At 32.3% G+C, this 17,184-nt stretch overlaps 2 protein-coding genes across 2 annotated transcripts; one reads left to right on the top strand and one right to left on the bottom strand.

Moving 5' to 3' along the window:
- Positions 1 to 44: 44 nt before the first annotated feature.
- Positions 45 to 3,053, bottom strand: LOC123699712 (lopap-like). Its single transcript, XM_045646726.1, has 4 exons — positions 2,793 to 3,053; positions 1,435 to 1,642; positions 898 to 996; positions 45 to 283 (listed from the first exon to the last, which is right to left on the bottom strand). Exons 1-4 carry the CDS (start codon positions 2,907 to 2,909, stop codon positions 72 to 74), a joined length of 636 nt encoding a protein of 211 aa, XP_045502682.1. The 5' UTR covers positions 2,910 to 3,053; the 3' UTR covers positions 45 to 71.
- Positions 3,054 to 3,280: 227 nt separating this feature from the next.
- LOC123699713 lies at positions 3,281 to 7,114 on the top strand. Its single transcript, XM_045646728.1, has 4 exons — positions 3,281 to 3,712; positions 4,394 to 4,601; positions 5,061 to 5,159; positions 6,505 to 7,114. The coding sequence occupies exons 1-4, from the start codon at positions 3,608 to 3,610 to the stop codon at positions 6,720 to 6,722; spliced, it is 630 nt and encodes a 209-aa protein (XP_045502684.1). The 5' UTR covers positions 3,281 to 3,607; the 3' UTR covers positions 6,723 to 7,114.
- The last annotated feature ends 10,070 nt before the right edge of the window (positions 7,115 to 17,184 follow it).

The raw sequence follows: 17,184 nt of genomic DNA, 5'->3' as shown, positions 1-17,184 counted from the left end.
CGAAGTGTTATTTTTAAGTTTGGTTCATCAATAAAACAATAGAATCCAGTACAAAATTATATTACAGTATCTTATTTACATTCCTGTGTTTCGTCCATAGTTTCAATATCACTATTTATATTAACAGCATGTATTTGTGCAGTCCATTGATAACTGCAATCACTGTGGTCTTCTTTCTTTAAATACACAGTATTGGCATCAGGCAGCAGTTTTAGTTGGTGACGCGCTTGTTCTAGTAGATCATCTGATAGTGTTGTACTTCGTGAAAGTATCCAGGCATTGACTGAAAATGTTAAAAAACATTCTTATTATAGGTAGACGACAGATTTAGCTTATGACTATTGATAGCTATTATAATATATTATGATGGTTGATCAGATCAATTATGGAGGGCAAGTGCAAATCAAATTTTTTCTATAATTTTTTATTTTATTATCGAAGTTGTAGTTATTCATTGTGTTCTGGTTTTTCATCAATTTTACTAATTCCATTGTGCAGTTAATATATCATAAATCTGTCCTGGGTTCAATGTCCAGAAACAAAAAATATTTATCTAGCAGGACATAGTTAAAGTGCGTCTACCATATATGCAAGTCAAGTACATATGGGACTTTTTATTTAGTCTAGACTCAAGAGCTACACACTAGTGTTTCGGACTTCTTCTATGTAAGTATAGTCCTATTTAAATAAAACTACAATTAAATATGACTACGAAATGTAGTAGAAAAATTTTGGTAGTAGTAATCAATAGTTTCGTTTTTCTTACAACAAATTCACATAAAGAGAACTTGAACACACATACCAAACAAAATTACCATGCTAAATCGACGCTATTTGCATTATCTCCCGACTCATTGTAAAACTTCCTCAGATCAAATTTGTCTTCAATAAACTTACCATATTTCAATTGTAAATTTCCATTTACTCTGCAGCCGTAAAGCACTGAATAATTCGTATAATCCGTTGATACAACAGACAGGGGCACACCGACCGGGTCTGTAATTATTTACAATTTGTTTTCAGTACTCTTTTGGACTTTTAACGCACAAATGACAGGCCTTTGCCCGGGGCAAACAGAATGTGTGATTCCTTTTGTATTTTAATGCTGTTGAGTATTGTATGGATTCTGTTTGTTTGTGAACGATATAAAAAAGAGAAGGATTGTCTGGTATGATTTCAAAAACAACGAAACTGTGACTGTGAGGGGATATTTGACTAATGAAATAAATTCACTACAGATTTTAAAGCTCCGTTATTGTTTGTTGTTTGTTTGTTTCGCCGATTTTCATAAAATTTGGCACATAATACATAAGTATAACTTGTAACACATAGGATAGTTTTTATCTCAAAAATCCCTCGGGAACGGGAACTACGCGAATTTTGCGTGTTCGAAGTTGCGGGCGAAATTTCAAATAAAACATGCAATCAACATACCTACATTATTCGCTTCTATAGGGAACACGGCTTCGTCACCAGACGAGTACGAACTGTTTACATGAAGCACATACTGTATGTCACCTTTGATGTACCCGCTCTGGATCCTCACTCGACGCCCGCAAAGCTGGAACACTTTGAGGGCACAGTGACCGTCCGTTTCGTACCAGATTGGGAATTTCTCTATTACGTACCATTTGCCGAGGAACTGGAATTAAAAAATATATGAAAATAAATAAAAAAAACGATGTTATGTGTAATGAACACAATAAAATAAAATATAGTCTGTAACAAGTTATTTTTCTAATATACTTTATGTATACTAGCTTCGCCTCGCAGCTTTTCTTATCGATTGCACGAAAAAGGTAACCAAGTACTTAATTAGCCTCAGTCAATAATATAAATCTTTGTATCCTAATTAAAAACGAATAACCACTTATGAGCAGATTAGGAAACAAGTACCTATCCTTCAAAACTGTTGCATTACTAAAATAAAATTTACAAAATTTTAATAAAATTACTTATAGTGTCAGCTTTATCACGAACTAAAACTAAAAATGCACATAAATGTGTAGTAGCAGACTGAAAGAATTTTACATTTATAATAGAGTGCATTTTAAAATTCTTATTAAAATTTACGTTCAAAGAAATAACAGACGTGTCACCTAATGGAGACATATTGCCGTCCGCTGATGCTCGATTTCCTAAAATACTTGCAGGTATAAAGAGGAAATATGAAAATATTTCATACAACTGACAGGCAAACGTTTTGAGAATAGATTTTTTGATATGGCTATATGGCTATGATGATTTTTACATGTGTGAATATTTATATTTTTATAGTTACAATGTCAAAAAAATAGTCACTGTTTAGATATCCTACTAATAGGGTTCACGACTGGATGTTTGTGGTGTTTAACACAAAAAAGTATGATTAGATCTATATCAAAATTTGTTGAAGATATACATTATTATCTAAATTATCACATAGACTTGGTACATCGCAGAAAAGCCGCCGGCTCCAACTAAAACAAATACTAATCTCATCAATAATGCAAAACCTGTACTATTTCTAGCAACTCACGAGCGATAAAGCCGCTCTTTATACATTTATATTTAAAGGTTTTTTATATCATAAGTTCATTTATTATTCATTATTAATTATATCATGAGTTATCTCAACCATTTAACAAACTGTATTTCTGTGTATGTACAATAAAGAGAATTCATTCATTCATCTTCCACCATTATACAAACAATGCTGTACAGAAGGAAGATTGTTGTTGAAAAAGAAGACTCGACGGCAAAGACCCTCAGCAAACTACAACAGTTTCACCGGTATTGTTATATGAACTAACCTTATCAATCTGGAATAACTCCATAGTTTTCACATCCTTGCATTCTCCGAATTGCAATATCTGTCCAACTATCACTTGAAAAACAGTAAACAGCACTATAAAAATTTCCTTGCGCATCGTTCATTGCAACTGGAACGCGTTTAGTACGTTTTTAGAGCTGATATAGCGGTATCTTCATCTAGATAAATCTCGATATCTTCGATTGACGTGGCTTCTAGAGAGGGTATTGACTCATGATCCCATCCTTTTAATATTTTCTTATCATTGATATTAAGTCCCGTATCCCGTCAAAGAGGATTGAATTATTATCATTTTATTGTGTTCTAGTTTTTTTTTATTAATTATAATTTAAGCTTTATATTTAATCAGTTTTAAATGTTTTTTTTATGGTTCTCATCTCTTATCTTCATGGTTTCATTGGCTCATTTAATAATAAATAATAACCCATTTTATTAAATATGTCTTCAAAATAACTACGAAGAAGCTTGCCGTTAATCCATAATCTTAAATAGGTACTACTCATATCTTTATAACCACACGGAAGAAGTCACGGGCAACAGCTAGTTGATAACATCCAAATAAATTACAAACACCTTCTATAAAAACAATAAACAAACAAAAAAAGACAAACAGATTGACACAAGATAATTAACCAATTATTTTGTTAATCTCTTTGACAAGGAAAAGAAGTTTTTGACTGCGGAAATAGATAGCATTTGATTGATTTGGGATAAGTTTATAAAACACCGTTAAATTTGACGCGACTCAGTTGACCAGAAACTTGCGATCGAAGCAGCGATATACAACTAGTTAAGATGTTTCATGTTCTACCATTTGTGTGTCTGTTTGTTTGTGTGAAGGCTGTGGTACAGAATGCTAGCTGTCCTCTTGTGACTCCTAGGGAGGTGGATTTGAAGGGAGTGAGTGTTTTAATACTTACCTAAATATTAATAGACATAGAAATCCAATTTTCACAGATTTTTAATTTAAATGAAATTTTAAAGTTTATTCGCAGTAACTCCTATAATATGTAAGCTATAACTTACATACATGTTTTGTCTGATTGAATAATGCCTAGTTTTTTTTATATATTTTCTCGATGGACTTTTCAATTTCATATTTGAAGTCGTTATTATACAAACATTACCTACTTTCGCGAATACGGGACAAAATGAATTGATAGAGCAGCATTCACCATAAAAACGACGTGTGGCACTCGGGGACTGCCGAGTGCCGCGGTAAAGCTATTGCATGCTATGCCTTCAAGCCACACCTCCGCCCGTCGGAGTGGGAGCGTGAGGTTTTTTCGTCACAGAATTTCTCGATTCGGTCCCCGCGTTCAATGTCCCCGATAGAAGCTATGCAATAGTTTAAAAACATTTGCTTTTATTATATTTTTTTTCATTATCTACTGTAAGATTGAATGCTTGCATCAAGCCCAGGAGCATTTAAGTCAAATTGTTTTTTTTTTTTTTTATAAAATGTTACTTGATTCCTTTAACGAAATACTTTAAAACGTGTTTAAAACTAATCTAAATGTATAAAACCCTACAAAGTTTAATAACTATATTACTCACCTCAACGTCAATTATACCTAATAGCTCGACGGTAAATGGTACCTAGCCGCTGTAGCAACAGACCTACAGATCGAAGGCGACTGTGCGATGGTCCTCTTCAACCACAAGACGAACAACACAACAGATGTGTCCATAAGCTGGATTGTGAACAACACAGTCAGTTACTACAACGGTTCTGTTGCTCTCACTGTGGATGATAGCGGTGGTGACTTGCTGTTCGTTACTTATACAGGTATAGAAATTCGAAAAAAAATTAAATCTTAACTGATATTTCAAATGCGAAAGTAACTCTGTAGTATGTATGTCTCTTCTTCACTCGTCAACCGCTGAACCGATTTGAATCAAACATGGCACAGACAGTCTAATATGTTTAATGCGAAAGTAACTATGTATGTCTGTCTATCTGTATGTCTTTACTTTACGCCTCAACCTCTGAATTAATTAGCATTAAATTTGATAAAGAGAGTTCTCAATAAGCAACTCAAAAGATATGGGCAATGTGTAAAAAATTTGTAGAAATTTTGTAGGCTTATTAACTTACTTATTTTTGCATCGAATGAGATATTTTTTTTGTCATTTTGAATATTAAATTTTTGCATAATAATCTATATAGAACATTTTATTTACGATTTAACAAAATGAATTGCTAAATGTACCTATAGGGTATAAATATAAATATTTTTAATTTCAGATCAGAAATCAGAAAGATACTCTGTATTGGATGTGAACTATGAACATTATGCCGTTATATTTGCGTGTTATAACAACACTGCTGACAACAGCAGTACTTGTGAGTATCTTATATTTATTTGATTTTACCCTTTTCTTATAAAATCGCTAACGAAAATATACGCCTTTCAATATGAGATACAAGCACAAATAAGTTAAATAATATTACACACTTTTTATACAATCACTGCCTACTAAAATATCGGAACTTAGATTATGTTGTTTTCAAATTCTGATTGCGTATAAAATACCTGTGAAACCCTTTATAACGTCTAGTTCAAATATTTATGTTATGAATCTATAACAGTGCACTGTGTGCTTTCTACTCATTGATTACGGCCAAAATAAAGAAACAAATAATTTCTGATCAAAATAGAGATATTTAGAATTTTCTATAAATATAGATTGATTAGTTTCTGCCACATTGCTTTGTCTAAACTTTGTCACATTTACATCAAAAAACGTAAAAATTTTATGACAAAAGTTGAGAAAACTCGGAAAAAATTGCGGAAAATTAATGAGCCCGATCCGGAATTGATAATTATTTCCTTCGTGAATACAATGAACGGCCGGGTATCGAACCAGTGACCTTTGGAATTAATTTTCTGCTCGACTGGAGGTCAGGTTCATGCGTCTGAATGGAGCGTGATCTAATCCACATTGTTTATTTATTTGTTCATTCTTTATTGTTTCGTAGGATTTTTGCATTTTTACATTTTGATTTTTTTTTTTTTTTGGTTCTGAGTAGTAATGCTATATAGATTTTTTTTTATTTGACTTTTTGCTTGTTTTTCGCAACATTTTTGTGCATTTATTTTTTGAATTAATAGGAGTATTATAATAAGGGGAATTATAAGACGAGCGAACAAAAAAAACTTTGCGACTGATGATGACATACTGTTTTAATAACTTGAGCGATTGATATAACTTGATATAATAATATATGGTTACAATAATAATTTACCATGGTGGAGTTTTTAAACGATAATAAAAGAAAAGTGTAATTTTATTATGAGTATGAATATGACCTTAATTGTAATTAATTATTATATACTTTGTAAATGCATGGAGATCCTTTAACGGAATTTTAAACATACATATTTTGCAAGTTGCAGTTTTTTCGTTCGTTCTTATCTTATCAATCCAAAAAATAATAAAATAAATGCAATCGTCTCCTCTTTTATGTTTACATTTTGATAAGAATATAGTGAATCATGATTCGACAAAATGCAACATAAGCAGATAATTTTTACATTATTTGTTGCCACCACAAGCGAAGCATGTAAATTACTCTCTGTCTCTTTCTATCTTACTTGACAATATAGCTTATGTGAATGAGAGAGATATATTTATATTGTTTAAATTACAAAAATACTTTTACAATAAATCTATTTTTCTTTCAACAGATGAACTATGGAAACTCACACGCATGCCGCACGTAAAAAATGTCGACTCAACCAAAATAGATGGCGCTATAGCCAACTATAGCTTACAAAATACGCCATTTTTATATTTCAATAACACAGAAGACACGTGTAGAATAAACGCGGGAAACCATTTGAATCCAGCATCTTTGATACTGACGTCATCTGCAGCGATAATACTGTTTAGAAGGTTATATTGAATAAAGTTATAATTGTATGGTAATGTTAGGGAGATTGGGAGAGAGTTTTTAATATAAGTTAAGAGTGTTTGGTTATTAAGTAATACAAAAATTGGTAAGGTTATAAGAATATATAAGTAATTTTACTTTTGATAATCTTCTCATTTGCATTGTCTGCAGATTGTTTTTCTTTTATATTAAATAATGTAGATTATGTAATTTATTGTATTTCAAATGAGTCTCGCATAATTTTAAAAATATGTCTTAACCTGTAATTAAGTGTGACAGTAGGAAACTTTACTCTAAGGTAGGAAAATCAATTATAACTTAAGTTAGAGTAAGTAAAATTTGTATTCTATTTATTATCTATTGTCTCTATTTGTATCTATTTATAATTATCTATCTCTATTGTCTCCTAGCTTAAAATACTTAGTTTGTTTTAATTAGTCAAGGAAATAAATATTTAAGTCTTTTAATAATGTGTTTTAATACAAATGTTATATTTAATAATACAATATAAATTATATACTAACTTGTAAAAAAAGTTTTTGATTGAATGTTATTTGATATGGTTTATATAAGTAATATTAGGTTTTTTTAATATTATTATTATAAACGTTAGTAATGTAAGACTTCTCAGGGTTATAAGTGTAAGAATAATATTTAATTGTATTGCGAAACTATTTAAACATTTAAATATTAAGAAGAAACTTAAACTAAATTGTTCTTTTTATTTATTCATAATTGACATTCCAGTTTACAAAATTAGCACAGCTTAACAACAATTCACTCAACACGTGATTCATTTGAACCAGTAACCAATAAGCAATCAAATAATAACTTAATTAATATAAAAATAAGAACATAAATTCAATAGATAGGTAATAACTCCAACTATTTACTCTTCTGTCACAGCATAAATGACCTCAAAGTATCAGCAAAGACCTTAATCGTAGAACAACCAATACAGATTCGCTAGAAAAACGTACTTTACATGATCATTGACTTTTATTGCTGTTTTTACACTTCCTCTACAACAGCGCCTTACAACTATACCAAAGTCATTAGCTTACAAACCCTTACCCTTATTCCCTGGTAATAAGGTTAAGTTTAGCCTGCAGTTGTTGTACTGGGTGGTATATAAGTATGTAGTTGCTAAAGGAGTTGATTACGATAATGCCCGCAGGTGGATAGAAGTTGGCTGTTTCTTGACTGGTTTGTTGCTAGTTGCTGAATAGTTATAGCGATTTGGAAAACTATTTTGTAAGTACACGGGGCGTTTGTTCGCTGTTTATTTAATGGTACTTTTATAGCAAAGGGTAGGGGTACTAGGTCTTAGAAGCAATCATTTTGTAAAATGGATAATTGCTGTGGATTGTGAAAGCGTAAATTTAATTTGGTGGCAGTTTCTAAGACTGATATTGGAATTCATTGAAAGGTTCATTTGCGATGGTTCAATCTGTTCCAGGTTAAAAAAGCGTGTGCCGAGCACTTTTCAGAATTCAAACTTCCTTGGCAAGATACAAAGATACCAAAATCGTCATCTTTCTCTATGACGTGATGGTATTGCCATGACGCGACCTTGAATTTTCACTCTCAATGCGCCTCAAGAAGTTTGACTTCAATGAGAGAGCAATGTCGTGAACTACGAGAAGCATTTTTTAAATTTTAAAAGGACTAGCATTTATGACTGATCACTTATGTTTTCATGAAAATTGGTAAATTGAACAGAAATGTGCATAAAGAGATGCGAACCTTCAACTGACGTCCAACTAACTGTGAACCCTTCAGAATACGTGTACTCATACAACATGTAGGTCTTCTTACACCGGTCGCGGTAGCTGAAGCGTATGTATCGAATATATTTAAATTCACTTTACAAATCCCTGAATCAGATGAAACGTCCGCTCGCGTTGAAAATGCATTTCCTAATGAAAAAATCCCTTTACCAGCTCATTCTTTGAGTCTCGTCTGTGTCAATTTAACTAATATACGAATACGGTACATTGTATATTCCATAGGTTTTGTGCCAGTAGTGCCAGTAGTGCTTTGAGATTGTATGCTTTCATTGGACTTAACGGATTTAAGACGTGATTGTTTAGGTATTATAATACATACCTACTAGCTGTGACCCGCGGTTTTATCCACATTACCTACTCCGCTTCTATTTGTGTTAGCGTGATGATATTATACAAGCCTTTATACTTAGATATATAGCCTTCCTCAATAAATGGACTATCTAACTGTGAAATAGTTTTACAAATCGGATCCTTGGTTTCTGAGATAAGCATATTCAAACAAACAAACAAACTCCTCAGCTTTTTATTATTAGTATTAGTAAGTATAGGTATTATTTATCAAGTTGAACAATACCTATTATGTCTACTTACATAAATAAATTCTAACATAGTTTCAACCAAAACTAATTAATTAATTAGGTACCTACTTTGTCAGGTAATTTTTCAATAACATTTATAGAGTTTTAAAACTCTTACCTATCTGAGGTTATTATTATATGTCATTATATCAGCTTTTAACAATTTACTGAACCATATTATCACCCAAAATAATTAATTACATATACAGTACATTGCGTGTTTTGTAAGAAAAATCACGGACATAGTGGACTAATGACGGGATATGGAAGCAAATAAAGCTAATGATGGCTATTTAGAACAAAGGGCGAATGGTAATGAATACATTTGGGTTTTGTCGTCGCTATTAATTTTGTTAGTTGTAATAACATTACTATTACCTATTTAAGTAATGTTATTGAATAAAAAGGCAGTAAGATGAAGATGTAATATATTTTATGATTTCTTTATATTTTGGATACAATTTTAACGTTTTATTATAAAGAAATAAAAACATTTTATTGGTTTTCCTGTACCTGTTAAATTCGTCAAACTTGACGCAGAGAAAAACTAACTATGTATGTACTTGTTTCTTTGTTACTGAACAATTAAAATATTATCCTATATCCTACAGTAAAACGTATGTGGAACTAAATTTTTTAAATTAGCGACTAACATCTAAGTGGCAAACTAATAAATAATTTTGCATCGAAAGCCATAAATTTTCTATTCAATAAAGATTCAATAAACTATAAAACAAAATTGACACTAAAATAGACATGTCCCTCAGCATCTGGTAAATTCAACACTAAAAGATGCGATAGTTGCCAACATTTATTATGATAAAAGTTCAGAATTCAGCGCACTGGCTATGAAAATTTATCAGAATGTTAGCAGGGTAAAAAATAACTGCTCTGGGATTCATATAAAAGTTGTCAGCTCACGTAAGGTTATTAATTTGGAATATAAAGTACCTACAGGCTACAGCATGACGCTTTTCATTATGAATTTAGAAACTTCGTAAAGGCTTTTTAGTTTTTAGTTTCAGTGCGCGGTTTTATGGGTTTATTTCATACTTATATTTAATGCAGATGACATTATTTTTGTTGTTGTAGTGGGTGAATTCTGGCGCTGTTGGATATTTCCAATGAAAATGTGAAGTGGTTTTGAATAAATATCCCTACCTATTGAATAAATATCCTGTTCTTCAGTTCTGGACACTAAATTAAACTCCTTTTAGAACAAAAATATAAATTTATTGCCAGAAGATTTGCTTTAAAATGTTCGAAGGAGCAATTGTTCTAATAAATCTATTGATAATGCGCTTGCGCATTTATATCATTAAAAAAATATACCAGCCGAATTTATAACCTCCTCCTTTTTTTGAAGTCAGTTTAAAACATACCAACGTCATATGAAGTCAGTTTAAAAATGCAAATTAAAATCATACTTTCAATGCATGTCATTCACAATACATTTTCAAAAACAAGTTGTTGGCAGCCCTATCAAATAGTCAATAGGGGCGCAAAAAGCGCATGTTACAACATGTTTATAGAAATCTGTTTAGTGTTTGGCTTGTTTACTCGAGCATATCGCCAAGAAAATTAAACGTACTGGCCAATTTGAAAAAGGCAAACAGAAAAGAATAAAAGTTGAAAGTGGCTGGATTGTTTTGCTCGCCTTGCCTGTGAGGGAGAATTGGTTGAGCTTGGAAAGTTTTCAACTTCAAAGAGTAGGAAATATGGGACACAGTGTTAGCTACGTTCGTGAACTGGATTACTTCTTTATTTTTACCATTTTTACCTGTGTGTTTCCGCCAGCGTTCATTTTGCGTTAACCGACAGCTGCACATATATTTCCTCCATCTATTTTGGGTTCTTTTTCGTCACAAGTAGACTATTTCCGTTTTTAAGATGCAGTCATAAAAGTCTGCTGTTAATACATTAAAAATGTAGAGAGCTGAATTTTTGTTTGTAAGAATATCAAGCAATTATCTATTAAACTAAAACGTAATAAGTCTCAAACACTGCACCAGACTTCTAAACCACAATTCTGACAAATTAATTTTTATTTCATTTCATTAAGGGCCGATTTTTCAATCATTGGTTAAAATTTATCCGTCCAATTACACGAACATTTTAAAATGTCAATTGTAAACTGTCATATACGGAAAATTAGAATACATTTTGAAATGGTAGTTTAATACGTTATTCGATGAATAAGTTTTAAGTTTTAACTTGGGTTAGTGCTTCAATAAGTGCCTTAATTAAGTAATTGATTTATATTTGAAACATTTCTGTTCTTACATCCTTTTCATTGCCGATGTTCCTCTTTTGAACAAATTGGACAAAACCATTCTTGCTAATGTATTTATAATCAGTATAATGCGGACTGTTTGATAATTTCTTACAAAATATTACTTGCTCGTCATTCTTACAAGCAGTGTGTCCATTACAAGCCTTTGGATTGAAAAATCAAATTAATAGCAATTACTGATTTTCATTTCTAAGCGATATTCTTTGTTCCTCATGATACACAATTTTATATACGTATTGCAACAGTCTGGGTGATGTTATTGATTGGATGTTTTATTCATTTTATAACGTCTCGCTTTCGCTTCGCTCCCGTTTCATAATAAATGCGTTTAGACTCACATGTATGTTTTCGTGTGCCACTGGTGATAAAATAATATATTTAATTGATATGAAAAAGATATATAGATTGATGAATTTATATATATAACTTTGATATGAAAAAGAGCGTGTGTGCTGAGCACACGTGGCAGAAGTGAAACTTCTTTGGCAAGATTCAAATAAAGCAAAATCGTCGCCTTACTCCATGACATGACGGTATTATTAATCCTGGCTGGCAAGGCAAGTTGTAACGACACTTTTTGCTAAGTTGTAAGCCGTCACTCTCTCTCTCTCTCTCTCTCATAGAAATCAAGTCAGTTATTTTAGTAACTTCGTTCTATTCGGGTGTCCCTTGACACCTCTCAATTTTTTTTTTATCGTTAGTACATTTTCAATTGACTGACCATTATGCTAATGTTGTATTGTACAACGCTTACAATTCCTATCACCTAATTGCTATGACCAACACAATTCAATTGAAAACACGATTAACCATGTAAATGAAGTTATCTTATCTAATTACACAATAATTGATCTCTCTGGGGTTTAATGACAACGCATTTACCTTACAATGTTCATTATGGCCTGAAATTGTATTAATGGTTTTGTAATTCACAACGAATTAACACAGAAAAGATTAATTTTGTGTAGTTTATACCGAGAATCGCGTTTTTCTATTACCTATTTTCACATTGTTTGAATCCATACTTACTAATAATATTATTATAAATGCGAAAGTAACTCTGTCTGTTTGTCTGTTACTCAATCACACCTAAACCACTGAACCAATTTTTATGAATTTCGTATGGAGATATTTAGATACCCGAGAAAGGACATAGGCTACTTTTTATCCCGGGAAAATGACGCAATCCCGGAAATCCCACGGGAACGAGAAATATATGGGTTTTTCTTTGACTGCGCGGGCAAAGCCGCGGTCGAAAACCTAGTTTCTATATAAAATGGATGACGTCTGAGCAGAATAAAGATTATTTAGAACAACTTTTAAAACCTAGAGCGATCAGAACTATCAGGTAACAACGAAATAAACTTTGAACAACTTATATCAGAGCCACTTGACGATCTTGAAACAGAATTCAAAAATTTCCCCAGCGCCGCCGCCGTATGCTGAATGCTGATATGACTAGGAGGACCACGGTATTACATTTACACTATGTTTTGTTTTGTTACAATCAATAGCACTGGAGTCTTTTTCTAGAGCGTCTAATTCAAACTCAAACATTTGTCTATTCAATTATACTTCTAGAAGCGCTCTTCATCCTAAAAAGCCATTAACTGCCCTGTAATTCACGACATTCCATTAATTTTGATCTCCCATTTGCCTCTAAATACATCCATATAGATGGAGCAAGTATTAAATGCATAATATTTACCACAGTAAAAATATATAAAGCGCATATAACGTAGCCTAAAGCGTGTAGACGACAGCTCGGAGCACTACACTTTTAATTGTTCCGCTACAAAGCACCGGATATTAGAAGCTTTCAACTAATACACTGTAACCGCTAATAGTCTGAAAATTTAATGGAATAAGGCTGTTTATTATATTTTATACAATATTTGGAAGCACTAAGTTACCGCACGGGTAGTAGATTAGATTAACTGTGCAAAGCTGTTTGGTATACAAACAAGGTTTTAAAGGTATGAATTTCTGGGTTCGATACCGAGTAGGTAGGTTCATTGGAATTTATTCAATACTTTAAGAGTATGAATATGTTATATGCTTATATTCCGTCAACTAGCAAAACACTACTAGCAAAACGATTTTTAGAGTAAATTGTGCGTGCTGTGTGTGAAAATTGTCCTGAAATATTTATTTATTTATTATATTATATCTAGAGAATTATTCACTAGTAACTGTGTTCCATTTCTAGGATGTCCTTTGCAGTTTGTCGGTAACCTCCCTTATATATAACAAAAGTTGGAGTGAAAGCTTTATCTGTATGTCTGTCCACGAGATTTACGAGAGCCCTCGTATAGCACGTACGGTACAGGATGCTATGTATGTGACCCTTTGCTACGTGACTGCGGGGCCCAATGATTTGTCAGGACGTATTTCGGCTGGTTCGTACTTAAACTCAAACTCAAATATCTATTCATTGAACGACAACTCAGTATTTTAGACGTCTTTTTGAATCGTCAAAATATAAAATTAAAAAAAAATATTTACGTGAATGAAAGCAGTCTACGAAGAGCCGACAAGAAACTATGTAGTGATTATAATATTATGGTTCCGTTTAAAGCAGTTAGTTCATATCCATTTTGTATTCTGATTTTAAGATCACCAGATTCAATGGATATAGAATTCTCTTTATAACTTACCAAAACGATACCTCAACTATTTCAAAGTTGGTAATGTACATTAGTATAGATAAACTGAAAGTTCTTCATAATATAAACTTTCGCAAGTATTTTTAAACAATTTTTTTATACTACCATCGCATCTACCGAGAAGATTCGTATAAAAAGAACTAATGGTCAGATAGAATTAATCGAAGTATCATGGTTGGTGATTAAAATACTCCTGTCAATTATGTAAAAACGCAATAATGTTTTAAACGATTAAGGTGCGGAATGTACATGCAATTAGCTTAATTACGTTTAAGTTAATCGCCGTTTAGCCGAGTGTTGATGATCAGCGAACAATTAAGTCTAAAATTATTGCTTTCATTTGCATAATCGTATAAGAACAATGTAGGGGGTAACGTTAGGGCTGTTTCACATGGGGAGCTTTATATCTACATATATATTAATATTATAAAAAAATACCAATAATTATTCGATCTATCTAGACTAATATTATAAAGAGGAAAACTTTGATTGTTTGTTTGATTGTAATGAATAGGCTCATAAACTACTGGACCGATTTTAAAAATTCTTTCATCATTCGAAAGCTACCTACGTTATCCACGAGTAATATAGGCTAGGTTTTATCCCGGAAATCCCACGGGAACGGGAACTATGCGGGTTTTTCTTTGTAAGCTAGTTATATATAATATATTAGCATAAGAAAAGTGAATCTTGATTGAAGATTCTAGGCTTTATTATTTTCAACCCGGGCAAAACGAAACAAGCTGATAGTATGTAAACTGGAAGTTTACTAATTGTATTTGTATGCGTCTAATTAATGGTCTTAGATAACGCAATATCATGTAGAACAAATTAATAATCTATACTCAAAATTGAAAGCCAAAGATTTTATTTGATGCTAGCAAGCGCTTATATCAGGATCTACGATTCCGATTTAAGAAATTATTTGAGTGTTAGATAGCTCATTTATCGCGGAAGTCTATTAGCTATAAGATCATCAAGGTATGACCAATAGTAGCAGAGCAATGCGGGTGAAACCACGGGGTGCAGCGAGTTATATTTTAATGTGCATGAGTAATTTTGATTTTAATACAGAAACATAGAGGCTTATCTACAAAGCTAAACAACTACTCAGTCAGCATAAAAAACGAAGTAATTACTTACGTAATAAACACACTGTAAACAATGAAAAGCAACTAACAGAAAAGGAGTAAAGAAAGAGTTACTGAATAAACATAATTATGTGAATGGAAAATTATTATGATCGTGCTAAAAGTATAGAGACCTAGATTATCTGTAAAAGGTGTAAGGGCGGCCATACACGGACCGCTTCAAGCAGTTGAGACCGACCGCTTCAAGCCGTCAACTACGCGGTTTTGCAATAGCTCAAGCAGTCAACGACCGACCGCTCGAGCAGTCCGTGTACGTCGCTGAGCCGCCCGTGTACGGCCGCTTTAAGAGCCTTCAGCTTACTTCATTATTTTGAGTATTTATTAAACGATTTTTCTGCATTCAGCAAAAAACTTTCTTATTATTCTTATATTATGGCATTTGTGAAGTAAGTAATATTAAAATTTGCGGTTTAGTTGATTTTAATATTAAAAAAAAAATCACGTAGTCCCCTATTCTGCTTCGTGTTATTTACTTGATCAAAATACCTATTGTTAAAAACTTACTTCCTTTACAATAATATTTAATCCCAAACCGAGTTAAACCGAGTTAAACAGTCGACAAAAACAACTGATAATAATTTATTAAATACTTCTTACTATGTCGCAGCCTAAAAAGCCTTTACAAGCTTACCTCATTCAAAATCAGATCTTACCCCCTTGTTATAAAGTCTAAACGACATACTAAAGCAGTGGCATAAAAACAAAACTCTGTATCACGTCAGTAATAATCAGATTACGAGAAAACATATTTGCATAATATTAAATGGAGGCAAATGCATGGGAATTGCGTGTGCTTTAGGGACTCAAATATGTGGGGGGCCTGAATATGTTCAACTGTCTCCTAATGTAATTAAAGACCCGTTCAAATGCTTTTATTTGGGGAACGTGTTTTTTTCATAAATTGTTTTAAACATGAATACGATTTGAACAATATTTTAAGTCAGCCAAAGCATGGAACACACATTACTGGAATTAAATGTATTATTTTTAAGCTATTGCATAGCTTCTATCGCGGGCCTTGAGCGCGGGGACCGAATCGAGAAATTCCGTAACGAAAAAACCTCACGCTCTCCACTCCGACGGGCTCGGAGGTGTGGCTTGAAGCCTGAAGGCATGCTATGCAATAGCTTTACCGCGGCAGTCCACGAGTGCCACACGTCTTTTTTATATCGTGATACTCAAATGATGAATGTTTGTCATCATCGTTTGAGTTAAAACTTTGTAAATACTCACTTACTTTTTTGTAGTTCCAAACCCAGGCTTAATTAAAATAAACATGATAACTCCTGTACTAAATACTAATACTGTGAATGTGTGAATAATGAATTCTATCTAGCCTTTATTGACTAACGTTTTTGCTTCTAGAGCATAAATAAGTAGAGACAGTTTTGATTTTATTCAAAAGGAAGTTTTATATCACGACCCTGTCTAACCGTAACTATACAAATGCTTGAATATGTTTGTGTTATTTTGACAAAAATATGTCGCGTTATATATCTATTTCTATAATATATACTCGCCTAAAATCAAAAAACGATCGTACAATTAATAGCTACCACTCATAAGAGTAAATCGATTTTCATACAAATAATCCCTCTTTTTACAAGTTCCCCACACTGAGGTCATAAAAGATGAACGCCCAAGTAATTTTCTCTCCCTTGACTCAAAGAACATCTCCCTGAGGCAAACAAAAGATTATTTGCGCTTTGTTTTAGACCTTTTAATTCACACGTATTTTTGTGTCACACTAACAATGTACTAATCAACAATGTAAAATATGATGAAGACTAAGCTTGTTTAAATAAATGATGATGAAGAGATTTATACTATTAACAAAAATAATATGAAAACGAAAAAAAAAATACTGACACAGTTAATACCTATTGTATTTTTTGGTTGGTGTTTTTGGATTTATATTCATTTAACTGATTTTGATGAATATTATCAATCCAATAAATTCCATTGAAAGCTTCAATGAATTTGTGAATATTGCGTG

The sequence above is a fragment of the Colias croceus genome, chromosome 18 (genome assembly GCF_905220415.1).
Source record: "Colias croceus chromosome 18, ilColCroc2.1".
In the NCBI taxonomy this organism is placed as follows: Eukaryota; Metazoa; Arthropoda; class Insecta; order Lepidoptera; family Pieridae; genus Colias; species Colias croceus.
This window is presented reverse-complemented; position numbering and strand designations above follow the sequence as displayed.